This window comes from Elephantulus edwardii, unplaced genomic scaffold, assembly GCF_000299155.1.
Source record: "Elephantulus edwardii isolate Elephantulus edwardi_28Jun2011 unplaced genomic scaffold, EleEdw1.0 scaffold00216, whole genome shotgun sequence".
Taxonomy (NCBI): Eukaryota; Metazoa; Chordata; class Mammalia; order Macroscelidea; family Macroscelididae; genus Elephantulus; species Elephantulus edwardii.
In genome coordinates this window covers 1,347,958-1,363,066 of record NW_006399966.1, presented here as the reverse complement: position 1 = coordinate 1,363,066, position 15,109 = coordinate 1,347,958, and the positions used below count along the sequence as shown (strand labels likewise).

Sequence of the window (15,109 nt, the reverse complement as noted above, 5' to 3'; positions counted from 1 at the left end):
CTGTTGTTGTTATGTGCCATCGAGTCGTTTCCGACTCATAGCGACCCTATGCACAACAGCTCTAAACCCTGCTCTATCCTGCGCCAACCGCACCACCTCTGACACACCCATCCCGATTACCCCAGTCACCGAATCAATCCATCTCATAGAGGGTCTTCCCCTCCTGCGCTGTCCCTCCACCCTCCCAAGCATGATGTCCCTCTCCAAGGACCCGTCCCTCCTGGCAACATGTCCAAAGTATGTCAGACGAAGCCCCAGAATCCTTGCCTCCAAGGAGCAGCTTGGTTTAATCCTCTCCAAGATGGATCTGTTTGTTTTCCTGGCAGTCCAGGTTACATTCAGTACCCTTCTCCAGCACCACAGCTCAAAAGCATCCACTCTCCTTCTGTCCTCCCTAGTCATTGTCCAACTACCAAGATTAAATCTATTTTCACTTATTGTTGTAATGTTAGGATAGCAAATATGGGGTTTTTTTCCCTGTGACAGTTTTAATCTAAAAATATGAATGAGATAAGCTATTTGTCAGTTTTCTAAGAGATAGGTTATTGTGTGTATGATTAAATCCACTACAGTGAAATGTAGAACTTTTTAAGTCATTATTCTAGAATAATGTGCTCTAAAAGAAGTAAAGACATGATTGCTGGAGACAGTGGTAAACAATGTAAAATCATAAAGCACCAGAAAAAAAAGCCAACCAAAATAGTGAAATCACCCAAAACTGTTAATTGCAATGGCCTTGAAATCATTTAGGGGTTGCATTTGAGGGTCACTCTAAATATTCAAGTTGTTGATTGCCTGCCTTCAAGTCGAACATGACTCATAGCAACCCTATGAACAAAAGGCCTGAAGCCCCTCTACAACTATCGACATTTATCAAAGTTCAAGTGTTTATAGAAGTATGTTGTTTAGGAAACGGATACCACTCCTGCAAGAATCTAAATATATATATGATGGAATATATATATAATGGATCAGCTGTGTCATAGGTGTGCCAAACACCATAATGGCTACCCATCATGGGAACTGTTTGGTGGAGCTCCCAGATTAATTCAAGCTTGGAAGTAGAAGTGGCATCCACTTCCTAAACCACATGCCTCCGGAAACTATGAACTTGAAGAAACGATGATAGTTATAGAAAGACTTCAGGCCTTTTGTTCATAGGGTCACTATGAGTCGTACTTGACTTGAAGGCAGTCAACACACAAAAAAATTAAAATAAATAAATATAAATAAATATAAATATATATATAATCTCCCTTGTATTTAAAAGTCATCATTTGGGCATGAGGGTCTAGTGTTATTTTATTTTGGAGGAACATTCTTCTAAATTGTACAGCATTCCTCTGTCAATTTGCTGAGGTAATCTGGGTTTGCTTTGATGCTGAACCTTGTGCCACTGAGGGTCAAATGTCATAATGGCTGCCCATAGTAGACAGTGTTTGGTGCAGCTCCCAGTTTAAGACAGGTTTGGAAACAGGAGTGACATCCACTTCCTAACATGCTTCTGGAAACTATGAACTTGAGGCAATGGCTATAGTTCTAGAAAGGCTTCAGGCCTTTTGTTCATAGGGTCACAATGAGTCGTGCTTGATTCAACAGCAATCAACAACAACAAATATATATATACCATTGTGTATAAAGGTATAATTTTGGAAAAAGAAAACTAACCTTATAGATACCCAAGCCTTGCTCATGAGTTGTTACAGACTCCAAGCAACCCTGAAGGGCAGAGTATTGCTTCCAAAGCTGTGATCTTATGGAAGCACATTGCCACAGCTGTCTCCCTTGAAGCCACCTGTGGATTCAAACAACCAGCCTTTCAATTTGAAGCCAAACTCTTATATACTGTACCACCATGACTCCTTACCCTTAGAAGTAAATTACTACATTTCTATCTTAAAAATAAGATTAATGGTATCCACCAGATGCTCTGCCGGGGAAGGAGGGGCAGTCTCCTCCTGTACCAGTCAGATCTGATTTGACGGTACACTCACACAAAAATAATAAAATTAAAAAATTTTAAAAAAATAAGATTAATGGTTTGAAAGCAATTTTGGGTATCACTGTTGAATGCAACAGGCAACCTAGGAGATATCATTTGGATGCTGAACTATGGAATTCCTGGAATATTTTCTTGAATCATTAGATAAATGTTGTTGTTATATGCTGTTGAGTTGGAAACAGCTCATAGCTGACCCTCCAGCTACTTTTCAGAAGCCATAAATAGCTCAGGAGGAGATTACCCATCTGTCTCCGCCAGAGCAGGTGGTAGATTGAAACCATATGCCTTTGGTTGGTAGTGCAACTCCTTACCACTAAACCACCAGAGCTCCCTCAATGGGTAACAGCATATAGTATTTTTAGGTAAAGTTGTCCAAAAAGATCTAAAATGTACAGTAATGCGTTCTCTCTATAAAATTGCCACATAACTGTTGATGACAGTATAAACTGACACCCTTATACCTGTGTATATGTTAGCAACAGTATTTAACCTTTCATTCATCCAATACTTAGTAATATTGTACAGGCTATAGTTTAATTCTAGAAATACAACAATGACCAAAGAGATACAATGTCACAAAGCTTTATAACTTCTAATAACAACTACTGATTTAGGAGTTCATTCAAAAAGTTAAAGAAATAGCTTTGCCGGGGAAGGAGGGACAATCTCCTCCTGTACCAGTCAGATCTGATTTGATGGTACACTCACACAAAAATAATAAAGTAAAAATTTAAAAAAAAGTTAAAGAAATAATCATGAATGTACAAAATTATATTCCCACAAAGATGATTGTTGTATTAAATTATTTTTAATAGTAAGAAACTTAAAATGATCCAAATGTCTAGTTGATCATGATAAAACTATATAAAACAATTCTAAGAAATTATGAAAATTGACAGAAAAGTAAAAATGTTCACAATTATAAAAAGAGCAAGGACAATATAGGGATGCCCATATCTGAAGGCTACTAACTCAACAAAGTGGAACTGTCCCCATCAATGCATCCACAACCAAAGCAAATTTCCTTGGGGTAAGACATGTCCACCACACTCCGCCCCTCTTTCTACAAATTCCAACAACTATTTTACTACTCTACTGGGTCCAAAATCCACTGTAACAGCTCACATTCCACACAGAACCATACTCACAATTATGAGGGTAATTAGAGAAATCAAAAGGCTTTTCAACTCAGGTTGACAGTAGGATACAATTGCACAGTTAGTGCAATTCTTTAATTTGCTTTTTCTGCACAGCTTCTGAAATGTACAAAGACGATAGCCTGGATCAGGCGCACTTTGGTCTTTAAACTGACATCATTGCTCTTCAGCACTCTGGAGAAGTCCCAGACAACAGATTTTCTAAATGCAATTCGTCTTTTGATTTACTGGCAACTAGTGTCAAGAGTGTTGACTGTGGAACTGAGCTAGCTTATATTGTTAAGAATCTCAATCTCTTCCCTATCTGGCTGCCAGCTGGCCCAGTGGTGAGAATCTTTGTTTTCTTGATATTTTCAGTCCATATTGGAAACTGCAGTCCTTAACCTTCTGCAATGAACACTTCAGGTCCTCCTCAGCTTTTGGCAAGCAAGGTCATCTGCATAATGCAGGTTGTTGATGAGTCTTCCTGCACCCCGGATGCCACTTTCCTTCTCATAAGGTCCAGCCTCCTGAATAATCTAGTCCACATATATATTGAAAAGATATGGAGACAAGATGAATCAATCTTATTTTGTTCTATCGGGTCTTCGTGGATTAAAATAAAGTCAAGAGCACTGGGTTTCGGGTGAGTCCTCAATTAACATCCAAGGCAAGAATTTAGAATGAGAGCTCTTGAACTTTGCATCTTTCAGTCTATGCCTCGTGAGCTACAGGTGTTCTCACTAATCACCAGCAGGGGGCCTCTTGTTAGGGGCTGCCGAGTGGGTTCCAACTCAGCAATCCTACGTACATCAAAATGAACACTGCCTAGTCCTGCAATGTTCTCTGGATCTTAACTACGATTGAATTAATTGTTGCAGCCACTGAGTCAATCCATCTGGTTTAAGGTCTTCCTCTATTTCATTGTTTTTACCAAGCAGACTGTCTTTCTCCCGTCCTCTTTGTCCCCGCCTCTTCCACCCGCATCTCCCCCACCTTCACTTCCTGCAATAACTTTTTGTGTCTCTCTTCCTCTAAAATACAGTACTCTCAGAAGCTGCCACGCCAACCAAATCAAAGATACGGTTGTCAGTTTGAGTCTGACTTGCTGCTACGTCATGTGAAACAGTAGTATAGTGATGGTTTTAAAGGCTACTTTTTCTGAAGTAGATCTTTAGGCCATTGATCCAATGTTGCTGTTAGGTGTCATGGAGTCAACTCTTAGCGACCCTGTGAAGAGCAGATCTGAATCTTGCCCTATCTATCCTGCGTCACCCTCACCATCTCCAGCACACTCAAGCCCATCTGGCAGTCATTAAGTCAAACCATCTTGTTGCATCTTCCTCTCTTTCTCTGACCCTCCACCTGATCTAATAACTGAGAGGAAATTAATCATCTGAACCACACAGGGACTTTTCCTGAAGGTACATCTTAGTGTAAAATCATGTTTTCACTGACACCTCACAACATCTTCCCAAAAAATTATTCAGGGTACTTCAAAGAGAGATAAAAATGAGTTATACAGGCCAACTACAGATAACTGTAGAAAATGAAGCTCAGGACACTTTATCACATTTCACAAAAATGTGTCCAAGTTATTCACCATTGTAAATGATAACTATTGGAACTAATACAATAGCATTTCAGGTAAAGATAGACAGTGGGGTATTCACAAGAAAATACATGGATTAGGAGCAGTGGTGCTTCTCTGACAAATATCACAATTAGTTGGCTGTAGCAAACAAATTTATTTTCTTACAGTTTAGGAGGGTAGCTGTCCCAATTTAGGCATCACTGTAGCTGCACCTTATCTAAGACATATTTGTTCTTTTGACAGTGCATGGAATTTTGAGTACTCTTCTCCAATGCCATAGCTCAAAGGCATTAATTCTTCTGACATCCTTATTCAGATGCATAGCAAGGAACTGAAAAAACCATGGTCTGGATCAAGCATACTTCAGTCTTCAAACTGACATCATTGCTCCTCAATAATTTGAAGAAGTCCCTGATTGCAGACTTTCCAATTACAGTATGTCTCCTGACACCCTGACTGATGGTACTAAGGATTGTGGATCCAAGTTAAGATGAAGTCGTTGACAGTTTATCTATCATACTGTTGCCTACTGGCCCAGTAGTGATAATTTTTCTTGATGTTAAGATGCAATCCATATTGAAGGCTGCGGTCTTTGATCTTCTGCAGTAAGTGCTTCAAGTCCTCTTCACTTTCAGCAAGCAAGGTTGTGCTATCTGCGTAATGGAGATTATTGATGAGTCTTCTTCCACTCCTGATGCCACAATCTTAATAGAGTTCAACTTCTTGAATAATTTTCTTAGTCTAGATTAAATAGGTACAGAGAAATAATACAACCTGGATGCACACCTTTCTTAATTTTAAACCATATAGTATTCCTTTGTTCTTTTCAAACAATAGCCTCTTGATCTAGGTATAGGTTCCACATGAGCACAATTAAATGTTCTGGGATTCCCATTCTTCTCAGTGTTAGCAATAACTTGTTACAATCCACACAAATGCCTTTAAATAGTCAATAAAGCACAAATAGACATTTTCTTTCAGCCAGTATCCAATGCTTTACCAAGTAGCAAGGATCAATTTTCTCTTGGAAGTCTTCTCTCTCAATTTATCTTACAGTAAGTTAAAAACATATATTCTTTAAAGAATCATTGCACTAATTAGAGAAAAAGAATTGTAGAGCTGAAAGTTTATGTAACAAACTACACAAAAAGCAATGAATTGCTGCCAAATTATAATCAATCCCATAGCGGATCCTCCAGCGGGTTTCCAGAGGCTGTAAATGGCAAGGAAGCAACTGGTGGATTAAAACTGCTTGCCTTTAGGTTGGCAGTACAACTCCTTTCCCACAAAACTACCAAAGCTCCCTGACCACATAGTTTCTTGTAGATAGATTGAGATTACTAAAACTGACGGCGACCCTATGAAGAACAATCTGATCCTTAACCTATCCTGCACCATCCTCATCATCCCTGCCATGCCCATTGCGGGGTCAATTTGTCAATTCATTTGTTGACAGGCTTCCTCTCTCTCTGATCCTCCAATGGTATCTCTCTCCAAGGACTAGCACATTTCGTTATTGTTATTGTATGTCATCGAGTCAGAACTGACCCATGGTTGACCCTCCAGTGAGTTTTCAGACAGTAAATCATCGCATGGGAAGATTTTGTTCATCCTCCCGCGGAGCAGAGCTGGTGGATTCCAACTGCGTGGCTTTGGGATTGCAGCGCAGCATCTTAACAACAGAGCTCCCTACAGGAGAAACAGGTACCAAACTCCCCTTAATTGTCACACGGAATGATTTAAGATTTTTCCTGACTTAAATTTAAGGATCCAAGCACTGAACCGAGGCTCAATGATGCCTAATTTCTACAAATACACTGGGGAGAAATAACACAGAATAACCTGACCAGAGAGCCCAACTTTCGGCTGGCTCCACCCATCCGAGCCAGACTTCAGCATCTTCCCAGCCGCTCGCTACCTCTTTTCCCGCCTGGACCCGGAGGACCGCCCCAACTCTTCTCCCGGGCCCCTCTCCCTCCGCCTCCCTCCCCTTTCTTCTCCCTCGTCTCCCTTCCCACCTTCCTCCCCTCCCACCTCTTCCCCCTTCCGCTCCCAGGTTCCCGCGCCTTCCGGAATGGGGCGTGGTCTCGAGGAAATCCTCGCATGATGAAAAGGATATCGTTTCCGGTTCCGGTGTCATGGCTGACTCCGGTTCTGAAAGTGTGGAAGTGGTTCCCAATAGAAAGAGGGGACAGTTTGGGAGCCGGTTCTTGGATGACCCAGCGCGCGTCTTCCACCACAACGCCTGGTAACTCGCTACCCCTCAGCCCGGCCTGGCGCTCGCCCTCGGTCCCCACGCCCCTGAGTGCTCCCTGAAGGGCCTGACGGCTCCTCCTCCCGGCTCAACTTCGGACGCGGCGCTGCCGCGGGCGCTTCTCGGCGGGACTGACTCACACCTAGCCGAGCGTGCTCTAAGCTACCTTTGTTATTTCATTTTCCAGGGACAATGTGCAGTGGTCGGAAGAGCAGGCTGCGGCGGCGGCTAAGAAAGTCCGCGAGAACAGTGTCCAGCGAGTGCCCCAGGAGAAGCAAGGTGTGCTCGAATGGCCTCCGTGGCATAGACAGGCAGCTGGACGGCCCTCCCGGCGAGGCCTGAGAACTAGTGCAGCCAAGAGCTTTTGTTTTTAGCCTGACCCGAGCTGTACTTTACTAGAGGTCTTGTTAGGGAGTAGAGAGTGGTGGCGTTTATTGGGAGAGCATAGCGATTTGTCTTGATTTTATTTTCTAGTGATTGATTTATTTTTTGTTATGCCCACTGTTTGATGCCATCAAGTGGATTTGTATTTAAAGCGGCCCCATTTGACAGCATAGAACTGCCCCATAGGATTTAAACTGCCAGCCATTCCAATCAAGCTATTCGATTATTGCTGGTATTAACTAGAACAAATTAACGTGGCTAGCCCATGTCACCCTGGATCACTTGTTTGTCTAAGAGTAAGTATTTTCTGCATGGTCACACTGTCCAAGATTGTAGCCTTCCAAACTAGACTCAAATGATCAGATTCTGAGTATTGGAGGAGAGGTTAATTATATGACTTCTCCTGTGTAACGGATATGAGGATTTTGAGCTGCTTCTAAGGAAAGATGAACAACGGAGCAGGGTTGAAATAAGTCTGGCCAGAACTGGCGTGGTGGTGGTGGGGGGGCATCCTAGAGAAGTAGATGCTTTTACTGCAAAATATCACTGGAACTAGGACTGATTGGTTCTGTATTTTAAGAGGTGGTTGAGAGCTGGGCTAGAGATGGGAGACTAGTACCTCTGAAAGAGTTCTGCACAACATTTAGACAATTCTAATTACTAAGTTTTTCTCAAAGTTTAACAGACGAGATCAAAGCAAGTTAGTGTTTAAAGGGATTCTGAAAATCATGTAGTCCAATATCCTCTTTTTACAGTTAAAGAAATTTGGATCACAGGACATTAATTGCCTTGCCCAGAGGTAAGCAGTAGATAGTAGTAGCAATGGTGGAACCAAAATTCAATTTCCTAGGGGTTTTTGTTGTTGTTTTTGCTACATAATACTCTGTGTTGGCAAACCAATATCTGGGGCTACCTTATCACCATAAACAACTTTCTTTTAAATAATGCATCAGTTCATACTTTAACGTCTCCTGTCCTCTGATTCATTCTGATGCATCAGAATTTTTCTTACCTAAATAGTTTTTCTCTTTTCAGCATTTCTGATTTTCTTTCCACCTTTTTCCACTTTAGCATCTACTTGGCATGCCACACTTTAAAGAAGCACCGGGAGAGGGACGTGTTTAAAGGAGAACTACCCCAAGTGATAGCTATTTAGTTAACAGGAGAAACTAAAGAACCTGAGGCATTTAGTTTGTAAAAGATTTAAATGAGAAACAGCTGCCGTCAAATACAAAAGAGTTGTTCTCTATACCTTGTGAAATAGTGGGAATTTCTGACCGGAAGTGATAAGACAAGTTTTTTCCCCCAATTGAGAGCCATCCAGAGATTTAGGAGAAACATTAATAGGTGGTAAATTCTCCACTGAATGGTTCAAGCAGAAGCTGAGTGTCTGGGAAGGACAGCATAGGGGGAACTTAAATACGGTGGTAAGTAGTGGGACTAGACCATCTCTAGCCCTGAGAGTCTATGGCAGTGCTTTCAGTATCAAACACTTGATGAATTGCAGCTGTGTCAAATTCAGTGCCTGCCCCTTCAATGGCAAGCACTGGCCAGAAAGGCTGCCATAGTGACACTGTAACTCAGGGGCCCTATTCCTCTCACTTAGGCCTCAGGCATAAGTTTTGTTACAGACATTTTAAAACAAACAAACAAAAAAACACTTGATGAAACAATAATTGATCTGTCTCTTAAAATGCTTTTTGCAGTTGATTATGAAGCCAATGCGCACAAATACTGGAATGACTTTTACAAAATTCACGAAAATGGGTTCTTCAAAGACAGGCACTGGCTCTTTACAGAGTTCCCAGAGCTCGCACCTTGCCAAAATGAAAATGACTTGGAAAAGTTGTCAGAGGATAAAGGTCAAATACGAGAGTGTGAAAACAGTGAGGAAGCACCTGAGTTAACAATAGAAGAACAGCACAAGGATTCGTCAAACAAAGAAAAAACAAGGGCACGTTCTGTGGAAGAGACTGTGACTCAGAAACTTAGTCACCTGGACATCTGTGCTGATGAGTTTCCTGGATCCTCAGCCACCTACCGAATACTTGAGGTAACCTTGACCTCTCTCTGTTCTCTGGCATATGGGAGAGAGGGTGGAGGATGTCTAGAAAATGCCGTCATGCTGGAAAAAGGTAGAGGGTAAGAAAAAGAGAGGAAGATAGATGGATTGACTCAGTGACTAACACCACGCCTGAGCATATTGGAGATTATGAGGATTGCACAGGATAGGCAAGGTCAGATCTGTTATTCATAGGATTGCTGTGAGTCACAGTTGACTTGATGGCCGCTAACAACAGTCTATTGGAAATATTTTCCTGCTAATGATAATGAAACTTAGTAAGAAAATATTTACTACTACTTAATGTGTGCCATCAAGTCACATCATCCACTCAAAACGTAAACACAGCCCATGCCCTTCGTATCTAGACTAGCTCTTCTAATAAAAGCCCATGCTCTTTGTTTTGTGTGGCTGTTTCTTTGATTCTTGTGGAATTCAGATAATTATCTACCTAAGTTGATTTATGCTTTGACATAGTTAATATCTGTCTACAGGTTGGATGTGGTGTTGGAAACACAGTCTTCCCAATTTTACAGACTAACAAGTAAGTATGTTGCAAGATTTAACTGTATGCCAGTGAAGAAAAGTTTTTCTCAGAACTCTTACTGCGTCAAGCTCTTAACAGCAGTTATTGGGTTTACAGGAAATTCTAATTTCTACATTGTGTGTTTGAGTTTTTTAACATCTAACATATTAGTTACTTTGTCCCTGGGAAAATTACTAAAATTGAACCCTATCACGATGTTTATGTCTGAAGTCACCTATGTGTTAGTGCTTGAAAAATGTTTCATTTCTCCACATGTATGATCTCTTTAAGTGACAGAAAGGGGCCAGGCTATCATTACTTCTATTTAGAAGAAGCTAATAAGCATGAAGGGTGTCTCTTTATTTTCATGCCATTCATGGAAGTGGCCTTCTAGTTCCAGGTTCTTCAGTGAAAACCCAGTGTTTTTTCAAAAGTTCTCTGTAGATATTTACATCTATTTAGTCCATAATACTGGATTTAGTAGGCTTTAGCCTAATCTCTTGGGGAGTCTAGTGATAGATTCCTTAATGAGTTGTGGTGCTAACATAAAAGTTGTGTAGATGGTTCACATCCACCAGTGAGTGGCTCCTTTGAGAAAGTTGAGCAACCTGGTGGTGGGTTGGCAGGTTCATTTTGAGTTAGAACTGACTTGATGGCAATGAGTTTTTAGCCTCATGAGGAGCACCAATGTCAGTCGAGAGCCTGATCCAAGCCATGGTCTTCACAGTTGCAATGCATCAGAGAGCGAGACAAGGAATAAGGATGACAGAAGGAAAAACTGATGCCTTTGAGTTGAAAAGAACATTGAAAATATCATGGACTGCCAAGAGAATAAACAGATTTGTCCTGGAGAGGGTGAAATCAAGGCTGCTCCTTGGAGGCAAGGATTTTGAAATGCCATCTCACATACTTTGGGCATGTGGCCAGGAGGGACCAGTCTTTGGAGAAGAGTATCATGCTTGGAAAGATTGAGGGACAGCACAGGAGAGGAGAACCCCAGGTGAGATGGATTAACACAGTAACTGGAATAATGGGAGTAGGTGTGTCAGAGACAGTGAGATTGGCTGAGGATAGAGCAGAGTTCAGAGCTATTGTTCATAGGATTGCTAGCAACTCATTGGCACATAAGATACTGTTGGAAAATTGGCAAGGCACAGTGGCTTAGAGGAAAGAAGAGAGAGTGTACTCAGTGTCACACTTTGGAATTCACCATACTGAAAATTTCCCTTGGAGCTTTTGCCATTAATCACCATCTCATCAGTAAATAATGTAAAATGGAGATCACTCAATAAATTCTTTATCACAAACCTTGTGCCCTTTCAGTGAAGTCATTGCATAAGGTCTAAAAACCCACTTGTTCAAAAAATTCACTTGCTAAGCCTTTTTACCACCTAAGAACCAGATTTAAAATGTTCAGCATGATTTTTGAAACCTTTGTACAAGCTTATTATATGCCTTATTATTTTACTTTCCATAAAACACCTATCGGTTTATCAGTTGAATCTAAAGATGGCTAATTTCTTAGCGCTTAAATTCTGCTTGTCTTCTTCACATGGGACAGTTCATTTCTGTGGGCCTACCGCATTGTTTCCCCAACTTAGGCATCCTCCCTCATATTCTAGGCCACAAACATCCAGAAAGTTTCCCTGATAAATACACTCCACCTGTGTCACTCTGAAGTCTATCAGAAAATTCGGAACTTACTTTTTTGTACTATATTAAAGTCCTTGGACTCTTCTCAAGCTAATGTATTTTGTTTCTATAACGTTATGGCATATATATTATGCATATAAGCCTATCTGTGTAGTTTATGCTTGTATGTGTTATAACCAGATGTAAACCATATGTATGTATAAAAAATACATAATGAGCACAGTTGGAAGGGTGCGATGATTCATTGTTCAGTATATGCAAGTTGTGCGGACATCACCTCAGTCAATTTTACAGTATTTTATTGCCCTGAAAGAAATGACTTGTTCTTCCTATCTGCTCCCCTGTCCCCATTCTAGGCACCCGTTAATGTACCTTCTGTCAATAGTTTTTTCTTAGATCAATTTTCTGTCAGATGTCTGTTAAAGATCCCTGATTTTTTTTATCATTTGAACAAATCATTTTACAAATCTTACATGTAATGAGCCCCTTTTTGCATCTTTCCTTTTATCCACCTTATCTATAAATTTTTATTCTACTCTCCCCCCTTGCACATCCTTGTCAACCCTCCAAGATTGATTCCATCTGCATGTAAAACGTTCCTTAGCTTTGTCTAATAGTGATCTTATTCGTGACTGAATTAGCATAATTCGTTCTATTTATATCCATGTTGTGCAGTATTTTACCACTTCGTGATTTGAGTTTTAGTGATGCATAATTTCGCTTGTGTATATGTATCATAGTTTCTTTAGCCATTAATCTATTGATAGATGCTTGAGCTGTTTCCAGCTCTTTGCCACCATAAATAAGGCTGCAGTTAAGTATGAGTGTTAATTCGTGCCACAGTTCTTCTTTCATTAGGCTATATACCTGTAGTACAGTGGCTAGATCAAGTGGTTTTTCTAGTCTCAGTTTCATAAGCCGTAGACTGCTTTCCACAATAGCTGCACCATTTTACATCCCTATCAACATGTTAGAGTTGTAGTATCACCACAACCTCACCAACATTTTTTGTTTGCGGCATTGGTGAACTTAGCTATTGTTGTCAAGGTGAGATTGTTTTGTATTTGCATCTCATTGCTTTTTTTTTTGTTTTATGTTGGTGGGTGGGGTTTTTTTAATCTCTCTAAATAGCTAATGATCTTGAGAATTTCTTCCTAGTGTTTAATTGATCTGGATGTTCAAGTGCCTGTTCTATGCTGTGCCCATTTTGTAATTGGATTGTCTTTTTCTTACTGAGATTTTTTAAGGTACTGTTGAGTCCTACAAATCACAGCAACCCTGTAAACAACAGATCTGAACTATGTCCTGTCTTGTGCCATCCTCATCATCCCTCACACACTTAAGCCCTTTGTACAGTCACTGTCAATCCATCTTGCCTCTCTTTCACTGACTCTTCACCTTTCAAAGCATGATATGTTAGAGTTTTCTGTAAATTTTAGAAATCAGTCCCATGTCAAATGTTACTGTTACGTGCCGTCAAGTCACTTGCGACTCATAGCGAACCTAGGTACAAAATCCCTAAACCCTGCACTATCCTGTGCCAACCTCATTGTCTCTGACACACCTACTCCCACTGCCCTAATCACTAAATCAGTCCATCTCATCGAGGGTCTTCTGCTCCTGCACTGTTCCTCTACTGTCCCAAACATGATGTCCCTCTCCAAAGACTGGTCCCTCCTTGCAACATGCCCAGAGTATGTCAGACAAAGCTTCAGAATCCATGACTCCAAGGAGCATTCTGGCTTCAACCTCTCCAGGATGAACTTGTTTGTTCTCCTAGCAGTCCATAATAAAATCAACACACTTATCCAGCACCACAGTTCAAAGGCATCAGTTCTCTTTCTATCATCCCTAGTCACGGTCCAGCTCTCTGATGCATAATAAGCAATTGCAAAGACTATAGCCTGGATCAGGTGCACCTTAGTCTCCAGCCTGGTGTCATTGCTCTTCAGTATTCTGGAGAGGTCCCTGACAGCTGACTTTCCCAGTGCAATTTGTCTCTTGATTTCCTGGCTGCTGGTACCAAGAGTGTTGACTGTGGAACCAAGTAAACTAAAACTGTTAACTTTCTCAATCTCTTTACCATCTGTTGGCTGCCAGTTGGCCCAGTAGTGAGAATCTTTGTTTTCTTGATGTTGAGCTTCAATCTATATTAAAGGCTGAAGCCCTTGTAATGTTGGTAAATATTTTTCCCAGTGTGTAGGTTCTCTTGGAGAACCAAATATTCAATTATTTTTGATACGCTTATACCATTGATGAGGGCTCTTAAGTTTGCCCCATTTTTTTCTTTGATGATCTTTACACTCTGAGTTTTATACCTCAGGCCTCATGACTTACCTAATTTGTTTCAGGTATGTGTGTTTAATAATTTCAAAAGTAACACAGGTCTAGAATTTTAAAAATCACAGAAACAAAGCATAAAACACAAATTACCAGTCATCTCATCCTCCAAAGATAACCACTATTGATGTATGCATTACATATCTTTCTAGTGTTTGTTTCTGTGAATGTAGTGTTACTAGCCTTTTTTTCTATTTTCTGATTGTAATTTTTTGGCAGGGAGAAGCTGGATCTGCTAGAATTTGGTGCATGATCTTAAGAGAGTCCTCAGGTGCCCGACTTAGGAAAACAGAACAAACTTGTCTTCTCTCTAAAGCCCCAAAAGAATTTTCCACGGTGGGGGAAATGCCCTGTATTGGCTGTCCCTTAACAGTGATTACTGGCCATTCATGGCTCTTAAGTACTTGAAATGGTGTGTGGTAGGACTGAGGGGATGACTCTCGGGTTGCATTTTAATTCAGGTAACTCCATGTGAGGAATTGGAAGACACAGAAGAATTTCATGAAACAACATATGAGCAAGAGCCTATGGTGATGAAAGAAGAAGTCCAGGCTGCTTTGAAGGAAATGGCAAAAAATAAGGCTCCAGGAATAGATGGTATACCAATTGACATATTTCAGTTAACAAATGCTGCCCTGGATGTGCTCACCAAGTTGTGCCAAGAAATCTGGAGAACAACCACTTGGCCAACTGACTGGAAGAGATCTATATTTGTTCATATCCCAAAGAAAGGTGACTCAATAGAATGTGGAAACTACAGAACAATCTCACTGATTCCACATGCAAGCAAGATTTTACTGAAGATTATCCAAAAACGACTGTAACAGCACACCAACAAAGAACTACCAGAAGTCCAGGCTGGATTTAGAAGGGGTCGTGGTACTAGAGATATTGTAGCTGACATTAGATGGATCTTAGCTGAAAGCAAGGAATACCAGAGGAATGTCTGTCTGTGTTTCATTGACTATACAAAGGCATTTGACTGTGTGGATCATAACAAACTATGGCTGACTCTGAGAAGAATGGGAATCCCCAGAACACTTGATCATGCTAATGCGAAACCTATACCTGGACCAGGAGGCAGTCGTCAGAACAGAGCAAGGGAACACTGCATGGTTCAAAATTGGGAAGGGCGTACGCCAGGGATGCATCCTATCT

At 40.9% G+C, this 15,109-nt stretch overlaps 1 protein-coding gene across 1 annotated transcript in view; it reads left to right on the top strand.

Annotated features, from left to right (window-relative positions):
• The first annotated feature begins 6,870 nt into the window (after positions 1-6,870).
• The window catches only part of METTL2A (methyltransferase like 2A), a 17,734-nt gene continuing 9,495 nt past the window's right edge, over positions 6,871-15,109 (top strand). The window contains exons 1-4 of the mRNA XM_006897870.1: positions 6,871-6,980; positions 7,174-7,265; positions 9,077-9,423; positions 9,927-9,976. Of these exons, the coding sequence (XP_006897932.1) occupies positions 6,871-6,980; positions 7,174-7,265; positions 9,077-9,423; positions 9,927-9,976 (599 nt within the window). The remainder of the gene's footprint in view (positions 6,981-7,173; positions 7,266-9,076; positions 9,424-9,926; positions 9,977-15,109) is intronic.